This window comes from Bufo gargarizans, chromosome 1 (assembly GCF_014858855.1).
Source record: "Bufo gargarizans isolate SCDJY-AF-19 chromosome 1, ASM1485885v1, whole genome shotgun sequence".
Taxonomy (NCBI): Eukaryota; Metazoa; Chordata; class Amphibia; order Anura; family Bufonidae; genus Bufo; species Bufo gargarizans.
This window is the reverse complement of record NC_058080.1, coordinates 614,632,940-614,653,093: the sequence shown is the minus strand read 5'-3', so window position 1 is coordinate 614,653,093 and position 20,154 is coordinate 614,632,940. Positions and strand designations below refer to the sequence as shown.

Below are 20,154 nucleotides of genomic sequence, written 5' to 3'. Positions count from 1 at the left end.
GTGACAATGTCATGCTGGATTATGGAAGTGCGTCATATCCGTGTTCCGACTAACAAACTCCCTGGCCTCCTGAGTCTGTTTAGAGGAGATGCTGTCAGCAATTTTTACTGTGGCAGCCACCTCTCTTGCATCAGACAGAGGGGCCGGTACCTCTTCTCCTAGAAAATCCATCTGCGGGCTGTCTTCTATACAGGTTTCCTTATCTTTCCACAGTTTCAGTAAATTCACATGGTCAACCTGCTCCGGCTTTCGCCGCCCTGGCTGGTTTACCTTGTAGTTTACATCTCAAATTTTCTCAAGTACCTCTTAGGGCCCCTGCCACCTAGCCAGGAACTTACTGTCCACAGTTGGCACTAGAACCAAAACCCGATCTCCAGGATCAAATATCCGGACCTGAGCCTGCCGATTATAGACCCGACTCTGGGTTTGTTGAGCTGCCTCCATATGCTCCCTAACAAGAGGCAACACGGTCTCTATCCGATCTTGCATCTGGGTAACATACTCAATGACACTTTTATGTGGAGCAGGTTGTTGTTCCCACGCCTCTTTGGCCACGTCCAAGAGACTGCTAGGGTGTCTGCCATATAGCAGTTCAAAGGGCGAGAACCCAGTAGAGGTCTGGGGTACCTCTCGCAACATGAGAAAGGGCAGAAGGAGGTCCCAGTCCTTCCCATCTTTAGACACTACCTTTTTCAACATATAATGTTTGGTTAAACCGTTTTACCAGACCGTCCGTTTGTGGATGGTAAACAGACGTCCGTAGTTGTTTTATGTGCAGCAACTTACAGAGTTCCCCCATCACCTTGGACATAAAAGGGGTCCCATGGTCAGTCAGAACCTCTTTAGGTAGTCCTACACGGGAAAACATCTCCCTTAACTCCTTTGCTATGAGTTTAGCCGAGGTATGTCGCAGTGGTACCGCCTCCGGGTACCGAGTGGCATAGTCTAGAATGACTAACATGTGTTGATGCCCTCTGGCAGACTTTGGTACTGGGCCTATGAGGTGCATAGCTGTTCTGTCAAACGGTACTTCGATAATCGGGAGAGGTACTAGGGGACTACGGAAATGTGCCTGGGGGCTAGTTATCTAGCAGGTCGGGCAAGACTTACAAAACTCTTCCACTTCTTTGACGATGCTGGGCCAGTAAAACCACTGTAGAATACGATCCTGAGTTTTCTGCAGCCCCAGGTGACCCCAAGAACGTGTTGGTGGGCTAGATGTAACACATACTTGCGATAAGCCTTGGGGACCACCAACTGTTCAATAGGCTCACCCCGTAGTTGGTTTACCCGATACAACATATCCTGATACTATTAACACATTTTCCCAGGCGCGGGATAGGGTTGGGTTCCGACGTTAGGCGGTACCAAAATTATCCCTGGAGACATTGAGGTCTGCCAATTCAGGCCCTGGCAGCAAGTCCTCCACATCTCCCACCATCACACTTAGCGGGGTTGTCCCCCCTCTTACACCAAAGTGGCGGTCACCCCTAACGCTGGCCCTTTGTTCTCAGGTTCCAAGGGTTCTGGTGTCCCCCCTGAGCCGGGCCACTCTGCTAGGGTTATCCCTGTCTTATGGGTATCATTCACTCTCATAGCAAGCCACAGTGTCGGAAAGCCCGGGAAGTCTTTCCCTATTATAAGTTGTGTAGTGCAAATTTGGGTCATCTGCCACTTCGTGAATCCATCTGCCAGCCCCTGTGGTTAGAGACACCAGGGCGGTGGGATAGTCTTTTAAGTCTCCATGGATGCACATGACCCCGACTTTCCAGCCAGTATACTCCGCTGACCGTACCAAGGGAGCCCTTACTAGGGACACCAGACTCCCTGAGTCCAGCAGAGCCTCAGCTGGAGTGTCTCCTAACTTCACCTGGCACAGGTGGTTTAGAATTTTTGAGGTACCTGCTGCACACAGCTTCCTGGCATATAGTTTAGTATCCATGGGCTCCAGCTGATGGGGACAGTCAGCTCTTACATGGCCCAGCTCCTGACACTGCCAGCAGACTATTGGAGCCAGGTCCGTAGAGGGTACACTCGGGTGGGTTTGGTTAGTACAAGTAGCCATGTCTGGGATGGAGATTTGCGCGGTTTGACTGCCCCCCTCCCCCCCAAAAAAACTGTAACAGTCTTAGTAGCATTGTAGCGCTCCACCAGGTCCACCATTTCTAGGGCATTGCCAGGAGACACCTGGCCGATCCAGTGCTGGAGAGGGAGTGGCAGAGCCCTCCAGAACAGGTCAGCCAATAGTTTATCTAGCGTAGCCATGGGACTTAGCACATCAGGCTGTAGCCACTTTTGAAGGAGGTAGAGTAAGTCATAATACTGGGTCCTCGCAGGCTCAGCCGTCTTAAACCCCCACTGATGTACCCGCTGGGCCCGGACCAATACATTCACCCCCACTCTTGCCAAAATCTCAGCCTTTACTTTTTGGTCAAAATACATCCGCTGGGAATCGGATGCCAAGGATGGAGCAACGACCTCAGCCCACTGGTCATGGGGTATCTTATCCACTTTTTCGTACATTGCCAGGTAGATTTCGATGTCTTCTGCAGGGGTCATGTTAGGAATCACGGCACGGACTACTTTCCGGGCATCGTGGGTGCTCGGGGTTGCTCCAGCTGGAATCCCCTTATAATGTGTGACAGTACAGAAATTCTCCCTTATAACATGCGCAAGTACAAAAAATGTCACCCTTTTAGTGCCTCCAGTAGAACGAACATCCCCATAGTGGTCCCTGTATAATGTGTGCCAGTACAAAAATGCTCCTTTTTAGAGCCCCAATGTCCCCATAGTGCTTCTTCCAGTTACAAAATAATGGCCCAACAGCATTTTGGTCCAACAGTATGCTTCCAAATAAAAATAATAAACTCAAATACTTACCTCCTTTCTCCAGTCAGAGATGGGGTGCAGGACACAGATCTCTTCCAATCTGTGCCCTAAATGGTATGCAGCTCGACTCAGGCAGTGAGTGTGATGATGATACCAGTCTCTAACAGGCTACAGGAACTAGAAATAAAGTCTATTAGCGGGAACGGTGGAGCAGCTGAGAACAGCGATACAGTTGAATAAGTAGAGATGAGCACTTCCACAATACAAACGCTTATTGCCCATGGCCCTTCTGCTGCACCCCTACTTGTGCCTACCTGGTGCTGCCTGAGGCAGTCGCCTCACCTTGCCTCATTGGTGGAGCACCCCTGTCTGCATGTGGTAGCCCAAGACACTTCCTGCTGCCATAGGATTGGACACCACTGCTCACATGAGTAGGCCTAGACAATCCAAGAGCAGGGATGGAGAACCAGGAAGTGTCATGGACTACCAATGTCACAGTATGCCTCAGGTAATCTCAGAAGCAGTGTGGCCATCTTGGATGAAAGAAGATTGATGTATCTGCAGCTGAAAATATGAAAATAGTAGCACCACAATACCACATACTGCACCACCCTATGTCTAAACCATATTCAGTGCCTTCCTCATCTCCGCTGTTAGCTGGTAACTAGATTCAACAGAACATGAGGTAGAAACGTGTGGATTGATAACAGGGAGGGCAAAAGTGGCAATTACCCAGAGACCACCAGTATATGGTAGCCTTCACCTCCCAGTGTCCAAGGCCACAAAATACCCCTAGCAGCAAGCAACATTGTTTATGTGTGTGTATGTCCAACAATGTAAAAATGTTTTCTATTATAAATTAATATATATAAATACATATATGTATTTTTCTTGCATGGAGTTATGATGCCTTATATGCCTGCACTGCAAATAGAAAAAATATCATGGGTGATCATGCACATATATTGAAATAGCATTAGAATGAGCAGCTGTCACAAGACTCAGAGTCTAGTTACCTCATGGATGATGGTTGTGTTAAATTCCATCATGGCTCATTGTGTACCCCCCCCCCCCCCACACACACACACACACACACACATACATACATACATACATACATACACACACACACACACACACACACACACACATACACACACACACACACACCTAACCAACACAGCACTTTTTATCTGGCTTTCAGAATCTGGTATTTTATCAACTAAGGTGATATAACATTAAAATTAGTTTATATTTGGTTAATTATTGTTAATACAAACAACAACATGGCTCATGTTCTAAGTTTATAGATGACCAGGATGAAGTTAAATTACCAATGTCATTGAAAAATATCATGGATTCGTGGACATGGAAAAAAGGGGTCCCTCTAGTAACACTCAACACGTCTACTGGAACGCTAAGTCAAAGGATGTTGAAGATAGGCAATAAGGAAAACGACACCAGTGATTCCAAGTATGTTTATATTATATTTAAAAAAAATTATAACCCTCTGAAGAAGAGTACTACAAAATGTATTATACTACAACATAGATTAAGCCATTTTAAAACTTCGAAACTTGTATTTTTAGAGTGTACTTGTGCTTTTCCATATGACAAAACTACAGAATATACTTACCCAAAAAACGCTGGGATGTGTGCTTTTATGGTTGGCATCGTCTAGTAGCGATTACTTCTAAACAGTCATCTCATTATCATGACAGACAGGATTGCAATGAAATTAAGCACCTTTATTATAAAGCTGGAGGCAGATAACACAAGATTACTTATTGACAATAAGTGATAGGGATAATTCACCCTGTCTGCCTCCCTGAACTGTCTAATATGTATGTCATATGTCAAAGAGCATGCCCACAACACTCTCCCACAAATGTTAATAGGTTATTTTCTGGCTAAGGTTTCTAATGTCAATGTGGCTGCTGTAAAGCAGATCTAAGAACAGATGTTTGCAGCTCACAACAGCAGCCTAGACAAGCTGCCCTCATAATCACGAACAGGCATGTGTGAATCGACCTTCGGATCATAGATCTGAAGTCAATTTGTTCAAATACTTTGATTTTAATGCTGTTTCGCAGTTCCGAACTGGGCTTTGGTACTGGCTGGTACCTCGGTACCAAAGCCCAGTTTGCATTACTATTTTAAATAGTTTTCAATACGCAGATATGCATATAGTAGGAATTGAAGGGGTTTTCCGGGTTCAGAGCTAAACCCGGACATACTCATAATTTCACCCAGGCAGCCCCCCTGATGTTAGCATCGGAGCAGTTCATGCTCCAATGCTCTCCCTTGCCCTGCATTGGATCGCGCAGGGTAAGGGCTCTTTTATTTACAATAACACACTGCCAGACGGAGGCTTCCGCCCAGCAGTGTGTTCGGTGATGTCACCGGCTTTGATGGGCGGGCTTTAGCGCTGCCCTAGCCGTTTTACAGTCTAGGGCAATGAACTGGTGAATTTAAAACAAAGGATCGAATATATTAATTGGACTTGAGATGTGAGTGCATTAACAGCAACTGCAGGATTTCTCTTGCTGTTATAGTAATACTGGTCCCCTTCTGGTCTCTGTACACTCGGCGTCCAACGATGACCAATCAAACTGCAGCCTTCATTGGACAACAGATCATCACTGGAGTCCAGGTGTACAGAGACTGGCAGGGAAGTATTGCCATGAGAGTGCCAGGGGTGAATATAGTGTTTTGGTTTATTTTTTATTTTTTTTATATTAGGCACTTGGCTGCCCATATGGATTAAAGGGTAAAGCAGAGTATTGCATATTACATGTCAGGAACTGTGCAATCTCTCATCTCTCCAGTGGTGGCACTGTTGGAAAACTTTTTTTTTTTTTTTTTATCAGTTCATCATCTGGGGATTCTCCTTAAAAACTGGATTTTTAAAAGCAGAAACCACATTTAAAAATAAATTGTCTATGTGTTCAAGAATTTGATGAATGAGTATGTGTTCAGTCGCAATTCAGTCATGCTCGACTTTTTGCAACCCCATGGACCACAGCATGCCAGGCCCCTCTATCTTCCACTGTCTCTCAAAGCTTGCCTAAGCTCATGTTTTTTACTTCCATGATACTGTCCAGCCATCTCATTCTCTGCTGTCCCCTTCTCCTTTTGCCTTCGATCTTTCCCAGCATCAGGGTCTTCTCAATGACTCCTGCCTTCTCATTATTTGTCCAAAGTATTTCAACTTCAGCTTCAGTATTGCTCCTTCCAATGAACAATCAGGGTTAATTTCTTCAAGGATTGATTGATTGGATCTTCTTGCAGTCCATAGAACTCTCAGAAGTCTTCTCCAGCAACACAGTTCAAAGGCGTAGATTCTTCTACGCTCAGCCTTCCTTATGGTCCAGCTCTCACAGCCATACATTACTACATGAAAAACCATGGCTTTGACCATACAAACCTTTGTTGGCAAGGTCACATCTCTGCTTTTAATTACACTGTCCAAGTTTGTCATTGCTTTCCTTCCAAGAAGCAAACGTCTTTTAATTTCATGGCTGCAGTCACCATCTACAGTGATCTTTTAGTCCAAGAAAGCAAAATCTAATACTGCTTCCATTTCTTCCCCCTCTATTTGCCTGGGGGGGGATCCTGATGCCACGATCTTAGTTTTTTTTATGTTGAGACTTAGGCCAACTTTTGCACTCGCCTCTTTCACCCTCATCAAGAGGTTCCTTAATTCTTCTTTGCTTTCTGCCATAAGAGTCGTATCATCTCCATATCTGAGGTTGTTGATATTTCTTACAGCAATTCTAATTCCAGCTTTTGCTTTATCCAGTCCAGCATTTTATATGATATATTTTTCATATAAGTTAAATAAAAAGGTTGATAATATACAGCCTTGTACTCCTTTTCCGATATTGAACCAATCAGTCGGTCCATGTACAGTTCTTACAGTTGCTTCTTGACCTGCATACAAGTTCCTCAGGAAACATGTTATGTGATCCTGTACTCCCATCTCTTTAAGAACTTGCCATAATTTAATGTGATCCACTCAATCAAAGGCTCTGGTGTAGTCAATGAAGCAGAAGTAGATGTTTTTCTGGAACTCTTCTCTTCTTGCTTTCTCCATAATCCAGCGAAGGTTGGCAATTTGATCTCTGGTTCCCCTGCCTCTTCGAAAACCAGCTTGTTCTTCCGGTAGTTCTCAGTTCACATATTGATGAAGCCTAGCTTGCAGAATCTTTAACATAACCTTGCTAGCAAGTGAGATGACGGCAATTGTTAGTAGTTTGAACATTCTTTGGCCTACTTTGGGATTGGAATGTAAATTGACCTTTTCCAGTCCTGTGGCCATTGCTATGTTTTCAAGATTTGCTGGCATATTGAGTGCAGCACTTTAACAGCATTATCTTTTACTATTTTAAAAAGCTCATCTGGAATTCTATCCACTAGCCTTGTTGTTGGCAATGCTTTCTAAAGCCCACTTAACTTCACTCTCTAGAATATCTGGCTCAGGGTCAATGCTCATATTATCAGAGTTATCAGTGAAATTGAGATTTTTTTTTTGTACAGTTCTTCTGTATATTCTTGCCATCTTTTTTTAATCCTCCTCACTTCTGTTTGGTCCCTACCATTTTTGTCTTTTATCATGCCCACTTTAGTGTGAAATGTTCCCTGGATGTCTCTAATTTTCTTGAAAAGATCTCTTGTTTTTCCCATTCTGTTGTTTTTTTCTATATTCTTGCATTGCTCATTTAGGAAGGCCTTCTTATCCCTCCTTGCTATTCTCTGGAAGTCTGCATTCAACTGGCGATATTGTTCCCTTTCTCCTTTGCCTTTTGCTTTCCTTCTTTCCTCAGCTTTTTGTAAAGCCTCCTTAGACAGCCATTTTGCTCTCTTGCTCTTCTCTTTCTTTGAAATTTTCCTTGTTGCTGCCGCTTGAAAAATGTTGTGAACCTCCGTCCATAGCTCCTCAGATCTAATCTCTTAAATCTATTTTAACTTCCACTGCATAATTATAAGGGATATTATTTAAGTCATAATTGCAAGGTCTGGCATCTTTTCTGATTTTCTTCAATTTAAGTTTGAATTTTGCAATAAGAAGCTGATAATCTAAACCACCAGGTCTTGTTTTTGCTGACTGTACAGAACTTCTCAATTTCTGACTTGCAAAAGTCCATTTATTTCAGTAATGCAAATTAAAAGGAATTGCATTAATGCAGCTTAAAATTACAAATTTGTGAAAAGGTTCAATATTCTAGGCTCAAAGTGTCACACTCTAGTCAGCTAATTAATACATACCCCCTGAGCAAAGGGTACCTCAAAATTGTGACTTTGGGGTTTCATAAGCTGTAAGCCATAATCATCCAAATTATAACAAAGGCTTGAAATATCTCACTTTGCATGTAATGAGTCTATCTCATATGTTAGTTTCACCTTTTAAGTTGCATTACTGAAATAAATGAACTTTGCACGATATTCAAATTTTTCAAGTTTCACCTGATTCACCTGATTAATCTGATTTTGGTATTGACCATTCTGTAATTTCCATGTGTTCAAGAATTTGATGAATGGGTATACAGTCAACTAAACACATACAGTTCAGTACACTTAACATGTATAACTTTATTATTAATGTAAGTGTCACAACCAGACAGCTGAGAAGCTCGGACAGAAGCCTTTCAGAACCTCCCCCTTGAGTTTCTTTGTTGTGATGTTCAGTTCCTCATCTCGTTAGCCTCTCTCAGCTGTCATGTGGTTGGACTGATTGCATCCCTTTAAATTCCGCCCCATAATGCAATACTGGGCGGCTTATACTACTTCCTGGAGTGTGTGTGCATGTTGATCTTGTTTTCCAGTCTGCTACAAAGTTAAGTGCTGATCATTTATCTGTTATTTTCTGTTTGCTGGATCCCAGGTGACCCTGACTCCCTCCGTGTCTGGTGTAGGGAGCCGGTGGTCGTGTCCCCTCACTATTGTAGGGTGTTCAGGGGTTATATAGTCGAGGTACGTGGATATGCAACCATCCACCTCTGGGATCGTTGCATAGGCTGAGCAGCCAGGGAAAGTCTCAGGTCTTGTGCAGGGGTCTCCCTTATGGTTCCTTAGCTTTGGATCCAGTGAGTCATATATGCATGTTGCTTTGTCTTGTTTCCTGTACACCGTCCGTGACAGTAAGTGTATGTATGTCATGCATTTTCTTAAAAGTTTATATATTCAAAGTATACTACCGTGCTACATCTTTTTTCTTTTTGTAGTCATACATGGATTATTCCTATTTCCTGGATGAAAAATGGAATTCAGAAGCAATTAATATGGCTAGATACTAAGACAAGTAAGTAACTTCCTTTACTTTCTATGGTCTGCATTATTCAGTAAGTTTTGTGACAGTACAATTCAAGTAGTCGTCCATTTAAAAAATAATAATAATACATTCCCAGATGTCCTTTTAATGGAAGATCTCATGTCACACACAGGGCAGATTCTACATTTTCTGCTGGCTGAGGCAAAAATTGAAATAAAATGGCCCCACTACCCTAGTGCCATATCCTCGATCCAAACCCTCCCCCCAGACCTAGTACTAATGATATTTGGATGGACATTATATTCCGCACTACCAAACATATAGGAGACTACATAACTATTACATCCATTGGTGTCTCCTCTGATGTAGACATTCTCTTTTCTTATCTCCATTTGGTCCATGCTGTCATGACAACTTCTTTTAGCCCTGTCTGGTTTATGCATAGTGTGCCACACAGACATCTTAGGTTCTTCATTTTACCATCATCCTCCCACTCCTGGTGCCTTAACATTGTCATCTTGCTGGTAACCCCAATACTGTGCTAGCTGTGCTCCACAGTGCCCCCAAATACTATACATAATAAATAATAGTGCCATACAGATAGCTTTCCCCATAGTAACAGTGCTCCCCAAAGTCCCATTAATAGAAATACACTGCCCCCCTATTACTAATGCTCCATCAAGTGCCGCTTTAGTAGTCATGCTCTCTATATTGTGCCCAATAATAATAATGTCCCCATAGTACCTCCAGTGTCAATATTGCCACCATAATACCACCAGTAGAAATAAGGCTCCCCTACAGTGCCCCCAGTAGTTATAATGCCCCCTAAAGTGTTGCCAGTAATTTTAATGCCCTCTATAGGGTCCCAAGTAGTAAGAACAGCCCGATAGTGCCTACGATAATTATAATGCCCCATTAGAGCCACTAGTAGTAATAAAGCCCATATAATGTCCCAGTAGTTATAATGCCCCCTGTAGCGGCCCAAGTAGTCATAATACCCCATATAGAGCCTCCAGTAGTTAAAATGTCCCCATAGTTCTCTAGTAGTTAATACCCCCCTATACTGCCACCAGTAGTTATAATACTCCTTATAGTGACCCCAGTAGTAACAATGTCCCCAGTAGTTAGAATGCCCCCATAGTGTCCCCAGTAAGTATAATGACCCTCAGTAGGGCCCCAGTATTTATAAGGCCCCCTCCCCTGTAGTACCCCTGGTGTTTATAAGCCCCTCTGTAGTACCCCCACTAGTATTAATACCCCATTGTAGTGCCCTCGGTAGTTATAGTGCCCCATGTAGTGTCCCCAGAGTCCCCTTAAAGTTATAACACCCCACTATATATATACAGGTAGTGCTGACAAAGGGAAAAAAAATCGAAATGCTCACCTGACTCCTGTTCCATGCCGCTGCCACAGGCCTCTTCTGGTCTGCAGTCTGAGCTGTCTGCATCCAGGTGCAGGCAGTCGTAATGGCATCATGGTTCTTTCATTATTTATGCAATGTTTGCCTGTTTTTCATTGATCCTAGACATCCATAAGCAGAACAAAACTACAGTACTACCATGAGTAATGTATGCATGTACATGTATTAATACACTTCACTTTATGATTTATTGAACTAACATAAATTGGCAAATTAACATTCAAATTGTAGCTTTACTTTTCATTCTCAGAAAATGTCTCTGAAATGAAGACAAGTGATGATGAATGGATTATATTAAATATTAATGTCACTGGTTATTACAAAACAAATTACGACGTCAAAAATTGGAACAGTATCGCAAAAAAGCTTGAAGAAGACAATGGGGTAAATCTGTTTATTTGTAGAAATAAACACAAAAAAATGATGTTTAGTTACAGTGGAATGCCTGTTGTAGACAGTTGTGGAGCAAAGTCCAGGAATGTCATCACACCACAATAATATGGCTCTGTGTTTGTTTATTTTAGTTTTTTTAGGAAATGAGGCAAATACTATGAGGTGTGTTCTGTACTTAAAGTTCACGTAATATTGGAAACATACTAGACAAATATAGACTTGAATGCCCAATAAAGCAGAAAAAATGTACAGTATATAGAGGACCTAAATGCAAAAATCTAAAATTCTGTTGACATTTTGGATTGTTAAAGAGGTTGTTCATGCTGGGGAGTGGGGTGGTGGCTTTCGGGCAGACCTCCCAAGGTGGCCAGAACTGCGGAGGGAATCATACTCACTTGATGCCCACTGCTGGATTCTGGCTCTGCTCCCCCAGTGCCACGTCATCTCTCAGGTCTTCAAATCTGTTTTGACACTGGTCACATGGATGCTGCAGCAGAGATGTGTTCCCGATCTGTCATGTGTCTCAGTAACATAACTGGGGGGTCTGCCTGAAAAGCTCCCTGGGGTAACAACCCCTTGGTCTGCCTTCATTACGGTTAAAATTATGCACCTGGCAGGGTGCTCTCTCCCTCTATTCATGTCATTAGACTTATTTTTGCATTGCCTTTTCATATTTACAGCCAGTGATGGTCAGATCACAGTGTTTGCCAGCAAACACATGCGGGCTGCCATCTTTAGTAAGGTAGACTCACCCGTCCGGCGATGCACAGGTAAGCCCTTACCTGTGCCTGTGTCGGAAGCCGGTCTGAAATCAAATGCAGTCACTGGGAGCAGGCAGTTCCGAGAACAGCAGCCGGGGGCCTTCATCGGGCTGTTCTCGGAACTGTCTGCTCCCGGTGACCGCATTTGATTTCAGACCGGCTCCCGGCACAGGCACAGGTAAGAGCTCACCTGTGCATAGCCGGACAGGTGAGTCTACATTACTAAAGATGGCAGCCCGCATGTGTTCGCTGGCGAACACTGCACACTAACCATCACTGTTTACAGCACCCTGAAATTAATGACAAGTTACATAATTAACCCCTTGAGCCCCAGATGATTTTTCATTTTTATGCTTTCACTCCCTGCCTTTTCAGAGTCATTACTTATTTACTTTTCCTTTCACTTAGCCGTCTGAGGGCTTGTTGTAAATTTTAATAGCACCATTTAATATTGCATTTGATGTAGTGGGAACCTGGATAAAAAATCCAAATTGGGTGAAACGCAATTTCGCCAGTTTTATGGGCTTTGTTTTTATGGCATTCCCTATGAGGTAAAACTGACCTATTACCTTCATTCTCTGGATCATTATGATCACTGCGATACCACATTTATTCATTTTTTCTTGTGTTTTAATAAACTTTAAAAAAATATTTTTTCTTTTTATCACCATATTCTGACCCCTATAACTTTTTTATAGATACTTATGTTTACAGAGTCAGTGATCATTTTCTGTGGGACGATCTGTAATTTTAATTGATACTATTTTGAGTGTGTGTTACTTTTTGATCACTTTTTAAACATTTATTGGAAAGTTAAGCGATGAAAAAATGGCAAATTGGCCATTTTGAGATCTCTTTGAGGTCATTGTACAGAACAAATACATTTATACATTTTAATAGTTTGGGCTTTTTGGGACACGGCAATGACTATGATGTTTATGTTTTTTAAAGTTAATTTCTTTTTACGTGGGGTAATTTTTTTTACTTAAATTTTTGTAACCTTTTTTTTGGATTTCTAGGAGGGGAGAATGTGCAGTTCTCAGATTGCTTTTAGCTTGTAATCCCTATTTGCTGTTTGGCATCTTTCACACAGGCGAGTTTTCCGCACTGGTGCAATGCGTAAGGTGAACGCATTGCACCTGCACTGAATCCGGGCCTATTCATTTCTATGGGGCAGTGCTGATGCGGTGCGATTTTCACGCATGGTTGCTAAGGAGACGATCGGGGTGGGAACCGATCTTCATTATTTTCCTTTATACATGGTTATAAGGGAAAATAATAGCATTCTTAATACAGAATGCTAAGTAAATTAGGGATGGGGGGGTTTAAAAAATAATAAATAAATATAACTCACCCCATCCACTTGGTTCGCGTAGCGGATCTCCTCTTCTTTCTTCAGGACCTGGGTAAAGGACCTTTGATAACGTCTCTGTGCTCATCACATGGTCCACCACATGATCCATCACATGGTCCATCACCATGGTGATGGACGATGTGATGAGTGCAGTGACGTCATTAAAGGTCCTTTACCCAGGTCCTGAAGAAAGAAGAGGAGATCAGCTACGCAACGAAGTGGATGGGGTGAGTTAAATTTGTTTATTATTTTTAACCCCTCAATGGACATTTTACTAAGCATTCTGTATTAAGAAAGCTATTATTTTCCCTTATAACCATGTTATAATGGAAAATAATATTACAGAACACCTAACCCAAAACCGAACTTCTGTGAATGAGTCCGGGTTCGGGTCTGGGTACCAAATATGCCGATTTTTCTCACACGCGTGCAAAACTTATTAAAACGCTTTGCACTCACGAGGAAAAATCGTGCATTTTCCCGCGACGCACCTGCATCCTATCTGGCCCTCACACGTGATGCCCGTGTGAAAGAAGCCTTATGCTATAGAGTCTTGCCACCTGCAGGCCTCCTTATGGATTACAGTTCTGTGCTGGGTTTCTTCAGAGAGACCTAGCGCAATGTCTGTGATCAGCATTATCACCGATCACATACATTAGCCCCAGGCCTTTACTGTTTGAAACCCAGTGATTGCGCTACCAACTGCGCTTGCCGGTAGACCCCATTTTTAACTTCTTAACGTGAAACACTGTGCATGTAATGTGGGGGATGCATTGCCAAAATGCATTCCGCCGTACATGCAGGGCAGGCTAATCGGGCAGGCACCGGAGTGGTGTGCGGCCGATCACTACAGGGGCCCGGCAGTCTCTGGTAGCCAGGCCCCTGCTGTATCTGCCGACATCGCTGTACAAGCCGATGCTGGCAGATTAGCCCCTTCTATGCCGCGGACCGCACTGACCGCAACATAAAAGTGTTTTGCGGTGAGTGAAGGAGCGCATCGAGTCCCCGCGCTGCTGTGCCAAACAGCTATTTTTTTTTGTTACCTTGCCTCACAAAAAGTGTAATATAGAGCAACCAAAAATCATCTGTACCCTAAAATAGTACCAACAAAACTGCCACCTTATCCCATAGTTTCCAAAATGGGGTCACTTTTTTTGTTGTTTCTACTCTAGGGCGCAGACCCTTCTGCGCCCTGCCATGTGCCCGTACAGCAGTTTTTGACCACATATGGGGTGTTTCTGTAAACTACAGAACCAGGGCAATAAATATTGAGTTTAGTTTGGCTGTTAACCCTTGCTTTGTTACTGGAAAAAAATTATTAAAATGGAAAAGTTGCCCAAAAATATAAATTCTGAAATTTCATCTCCATATTCCATTAACTCTTGTGGAACACATAAAGGGTAACCAAAGTTTGTAAAATCAGTTTTGAATACCTTGAGGGTCATTTTTGGGTAGTTTCTATTATGTAAGACTCACAAAGTGACTTCAGACCTAAACTGGTCCTTAAAAAGTGGGTTTTGGAAATTTTCTGAAAAATGACAAGATTTGCTTCTAAACTCATAAGCCTTCTAACGTCCCCCAAAAATTAAATGGCATACACAAAATGATCAAAACACGAAGTAAACATATGAGAAATGTAAAGTAATAACTATTATATGAGGTATCACTATCTGTTTTAAAAGCAGAGAAATAGAAATTTGGAAAGTTGCAAATTTTTCCAAATTTTTGGTAAATTTTGTATTTTTGTATTTTTTTATAAATAAAAATTTTATATTTTGATTCAAATTTCCCACTTTAATGAAGTACAATATGTGACGAGAAAACATTCTCAGAATGGCCTGGATAAGTAAAAGTGTTTTAAAGTTATCACCACATAAAGTGACACATGCTAGATCAGCCTGGTCCTTAAGGTGAAAAATGACCCAGTCCTTAAGGGGTTAAGTGGACAACTTCCACTGTACAGTGGTTGTCAAAGAGATAGATAACTAAAAAAAATATATTTTGCAAAAAAGACTAAAAGAGAAACCCTTTTCAAATAAAAAATGCATAACTGGATATTAACTATGCAGCTGTGCCTTTGACTTCATTATAATTCAAAGCCTAAAAGGATATACAGTATTATTAAATCAATTATCTCAGCTAGACCTAAATGTTTCTGATAATAAGTGGATACTTTAAGAGCTCATTTACATATGACATTTAATATTGCTCTTAAAAATGTTAATATGCAATATATAGTCTTGTTCAACCAGAAGTCTAGATATTGCTGGAGGGCCCTATAGCAAAATTAAATAAGGCCATACAGGGTACAGACCATAAACAGCTTAGGCATTTACAGCACCCTCATTGCAAATTTAACAGTAGTAGCTAAATACATCCAGGCCCCTCTTGAACTGTTTTAGTGAACTCACCATCACCACCTCCTCAGGCAGAGAGTTCCATAGTCTCACTGCTCTTACCGTAAAGAATCCTCTTCTACAGTTCCAAGAAAAAGTATGTGAACCCTTTGGAATGATATGGATTTCTGCACAAATTGGTCATAAAATGTGATCTGATCTTCATCTAAGTCACAAGTACAATAGACAATCACAGTCTGCTTAGACTAATAACACACAAATAATTAAATGTTACCATGTTTTTATTGAACACACCATGTAAACATTCACAGTGCAGGTGGAAAAAGTATGTGAACCCTTGGATTTAATAACCGGTTGAACTTCCTTTGGCAGCAATAACTTCAACCAAACATTTCCTGTAGTTGCAGATCAGACGTGCACAACGGTCAGGAGTAATTCTTGACCTTTCCTCTTTACAGAACTGTTTCAGTTCAGCAATATTCATAGAATGTCTGGTGTGAATCGCTTTCTTGATATATGTTCTCATCAGATACATTCTTTACCCCTTTTGATGCACCCAATGATCTAACACTCCTTGGCAGCAGCTGCCTGAAACTGCTTGCTACAGTTAAGCTTACTGTCAACTAAAATTCTTAAGTTCTTTTCCATGTCAGTTTCACCAAGTTTTTTTCCCATTTAGTAAGTAATCTATAGTATAAATATGTAATTTCCTATGGTGTCTCATAACGACAGTCAACCTATACCGACTGTATAATACCAGCCATAATATCTATAATGCTAACTATAGTGCCCAATAATACCAGTCACTAAAGGGATCACTTGATGCCTAAGCCTTAATGGAAAATCTGTAGCAGCCCGATCCTCTCATTCAGGGGCGTAACTACCATAGCGGCAGACCATGCGACTGCTATGGGGCCCGTGGGCAAGAGGGGGCCCAGTTGGGATCCACTCTTCTGAAAACTTGGTCAGGACTCTACCCTCTAAATCAAGGGTGGGGAACCTTTTTGCTGCCAAGGGCCTACGTGTACTACGTCCTGACACTGTACGTATCAGGACACAGAGCGGCGCCAGAATAAGACCAGGGAAGGCGAGTACAGCCAGCGCAACGCTGTTCTCATCTTCTTGTGCCTCCCAAATCCATAAAGGAAGCGGTCATTAGCATTTTCACTATATGCTCTGACAGGAGGCTGGGAGCTACATAAAATGATCCGGCGGGCTGTATGTGGCCCGCGGGCCGGAGGTTTCCCGCCCCTGCTCTAAAGAAACAACTTTTAGCAAATGAGGCAGTGGAAAAAATGGCCCACGGGTCACTGAAAGGGGTGGGGGGGCCAGGTTTGATACTTGCTATGGGGCCCTTACTTCTCTATGTACGCCACTGCTCTCATTTATACAGTATATGTAAAATAAAGTGGCATTGTCATTCACATGACAGAGCACTGCGATTAGAGATAAGCGAATTTATTGAAAATTCAATTTGGCGGCTTCGCCGAATTTTTCAAAAGAATTCGCTTCATGACGAATTACTTCTTCAAGAAGCAATTTTTTTTGTAAGTAATGGGTGCAATGACAGGGAGCTGTGATAGCGCTGCCCCAGTCATTGTGCCCCTCAGATGCCGCATTCATACATGGTCACGGCATCTTAGTGTAAATTTAACAATAATTCAAACTTACAAACTTTCGGTCGAAATCCCGTATGACATCATCACAAGTGATGTAATCTCGTGCCGCACGGGATTTTGGCCGAGATCTATAAGCAAGATGGAGGCTGGCGGCCAGTCGCGAGCAAATGGAGGAGGTACATTTTTTTGTTTTTTTATACTATTTCAGGGTAAAACGATTCGCTGACATGAAGCACGGGGAAATTCAGCTTCTAGGCAAATCTAATTTATCCTGAAATTCGGATCGAATTCCACTTCATGGGATTCGATTCGATCATCTCTAACTGCGATCTACTGCATAGTGCAACAATGGTCTTGCATAAACTCACCATCGCACTGTGGCCTTAGACACCAGACCCATGCAACATCTAACCACAGGGGACAGCAGACAGATGTGAACACAACATTTAACTTAATGCACACAATTGTGTGCATAGTCATAATGTACACTGCAGGCTGATATGTCATATCATTTGATTGTATGATCCCAATATCCTAATGTGGCTTAATTTGGAAAAGCCCCTTTAACTTTGGTTCTGTAATAGTATGTATGCAGCCTTCTTGATTCTGGTACCATATCTATATATTGAGCTTAGCTCTGTTGTCCTGTATATGTGCAAGGCTTCATTCTGTTATTGCATCAATACAGTTTTCTTGCTTCTGTGATCATAATTATGGCGCGAGCTTGGTTCTGTTAATATATCTACAGTATATACTGAGCTTGGTTCTGTTATCTATATACTGAGCTTGGTTCTGTTATCTATTTACTGAGCTTGGTTCTGTTACTGTCAGTGCACTGTACTTCTGCTATCTGTGACCTGAGCTGGACTCTTTCTATATCTGTGTACTGAGCTTGCTTCTGTTATCTATTTACTGAGCTTCGTAGTGAACTTCCATTAAATTATCTTCACAGTAAGCTTGCTTCTTTTACAGTACCTTTGAACTCAGCTTGGTTCTGTCACTGTATGTATGCTGTAGGCTTGGTTCTGTTATCTTATCTATGCACGAAGTTTGGTTGTGTTGCTGTGTCTAGGATGTAGAATAGGCAGTTATACAATAGGGCTCGCAGAAAGCATGGGATGCACACAGCCGGTATCCGTGTTTTGTGTACCGCAAAACAGATACGGTTGTGTGAATGCTTCCTTAAGCAGTGAATACCTTACTGACTGAATCCAGTGCTCAGCCTTCCAGATTCTGGACCTTCTAGTTTTTCTTTCTCTCTTTCTGGAGAACTGTAAAGTAGAGGTGTTTTTTTTAATGCAAATATCTCAGACATGATTCTCTGAGAATCAAGTCTAGTCTTCTGAGGAGTGAGCACATGTAGCTCCTCTCTATTCCTCAGCTAGACTTACACTGAACAAGGGCTGGACCTAAGTCTATCTACTAGATTCCTGCACGGGCAGAGTCAAGACTCTTAACCCTGACATCCATACAAAACTATGCAGGTACAATACAATACATTAGAACATTACATTAAACCATAATAACATATCCATGCACTGAGCTTGATTTTGTTACAGCATGTATGTTGTGTGCATGGTCTAGTTACCGTAGCTTTGTACTGAGCTTGGTTTTGATATTGTATCTGTACAGTGGGCTTTGATCTATTACTGCATCTATGTACTAGGCTTAGTTCTGTTACCACACATATGGGACAATTTAAAAAGATTACTCACCTTCAGCAATACCCTGTCACCGTCATTCTGATGATGTTCTCCCCTTCCTGTCCTGGCTCAACACGCTGTAAATATCAAGAAAGGCTCACTCAGCCAATCACTTGCTGAGGCGGTCAACGCTAAGGCCAGTGAATGGCTAAGCAGGGCTTTCTTGGCGTTTCTGCTGTGTCAAGTTGGGATAGGAAGTGGATAGGAGAGCAGTTGTTATTTTTAACAGTGTGACCTGTTTCTTTTTTTTTTTTTTTTTTAAGAAAACTTTCTCCCTGGAAGATCCCTTTAAGTCATATACCCTTCTGCCTCTACTTTCTCCTAGCATAATTTGGTTGATTAGCAAGAACCATAGCTCAAACAGAAGGGTATATATAGGTCATCTGAGCCAGACCACATGGGTTTGTTTGTGGTCTGTTACCATGGAGATGCATAGGTCTACATAGGAGCTTTAGACACAAAATGGTCGGATATTTTTAATCAAGAGTCTGCAGAGGAGTTTCATGTTTTGATGCATTGCTTATATAAAAAATAAATGTTTGTAAAGGTGGACCTAGCCTTTAAAGCCTTTATGCATTTTTGTGATATTTTTTGCAATATCATGAAGACTAAAAATGATGAATATTAACATACTACCTTGTTGAAACTGAGCTCGTCTGCTTCCACTAACATCTTGTTTTATTTGTATGCAGTTTCTGCCAGTTGTTAATAGAGTGCAGATCATGGATGATGCATTTATATTGGCAAAGTAAGTATGAAAACTGCTGAATGATAGCATCCTTAATAAATGTGAAAAGTAAGCATTCCAAAAACTAAAAGTGATGGTTTATGAGCTCTAACAGCCAACATTATAAAATATAAGATTTATGTACATCCATGTATTTTACCTGAGGTGAAAAGAAATGCTGATGATCTCAGGAGAATAAAGTTCTGGGCTGGGATTTAGAGCAAAGGCAAATTGTTGAATTTTCACTTTTACAGTTTTTAAAGAATATATTACTACAATAAATCATAATCCTACCAGTAGCACTTAACACACCCACTATCTTCATTGCACAATTCATGCGTCTACTCTTTGCAGATTATTATTTTTTTATTTTTTCAAAGCATTCGGGCACCTTTTAAATGTTAGCTTTTAGGGTCAGTTAAAGGTATTATCTTGAGTTCCGGTGACCTAGTGGGCTCTCCATGGGTAAGCTAGGCAGAGTCTTCCGTCTAGCAGTGAGCCTGGTGACATCACCGGCCCTAGTGAGCGGTCTTTATCACTGCCCTAGCCTGAGGATAGATAATCAGAAAGAAAAAACTGCAGAACCCCTTGAAAGTAGTAAAACAACATAAAAACTATCCAAATTTAGTGTTGCCATAATTGTATTGACCCACAGAATAAGGATGTCACGGCATATTTAGCACACAGTAAGCGGCGTACTATCAGAACCCAGCGATTTTA

The 20,154-nt window shown here is 41.9% G+C and overlaps 1 protein-coding gene across 1 annotated transcript in view; it reads left to right on the top strand.

The window, feature by feature from the left end:
- The window catches only part of LVRN (laeverin), a 123,545-nt gene that overhangs the window by 78,642 nt on the left and 24,749 nt on the right, over positions 1–20,154 (top strand). Inside the window, exons 10-13 of the mRNA XM_044275909.1 lie at positions 4,133–4,302; positions 9,054–9,130; positions 10,771–10,904; positions 19,400–19,455. Coding sequence (XP_044131844.1) covers positions 4,133–4,302; positions 9,054–9,130; positions 10,771–10,904; positions 19,400–19,455 — 437 coding nt within the window. The remainder of the gene's footprint in view (positions 1–4,132; positions 4,303–9,053; positions 9,131–10,770; positions 10,905–19,399; positions 19,456–20,154) is intronic.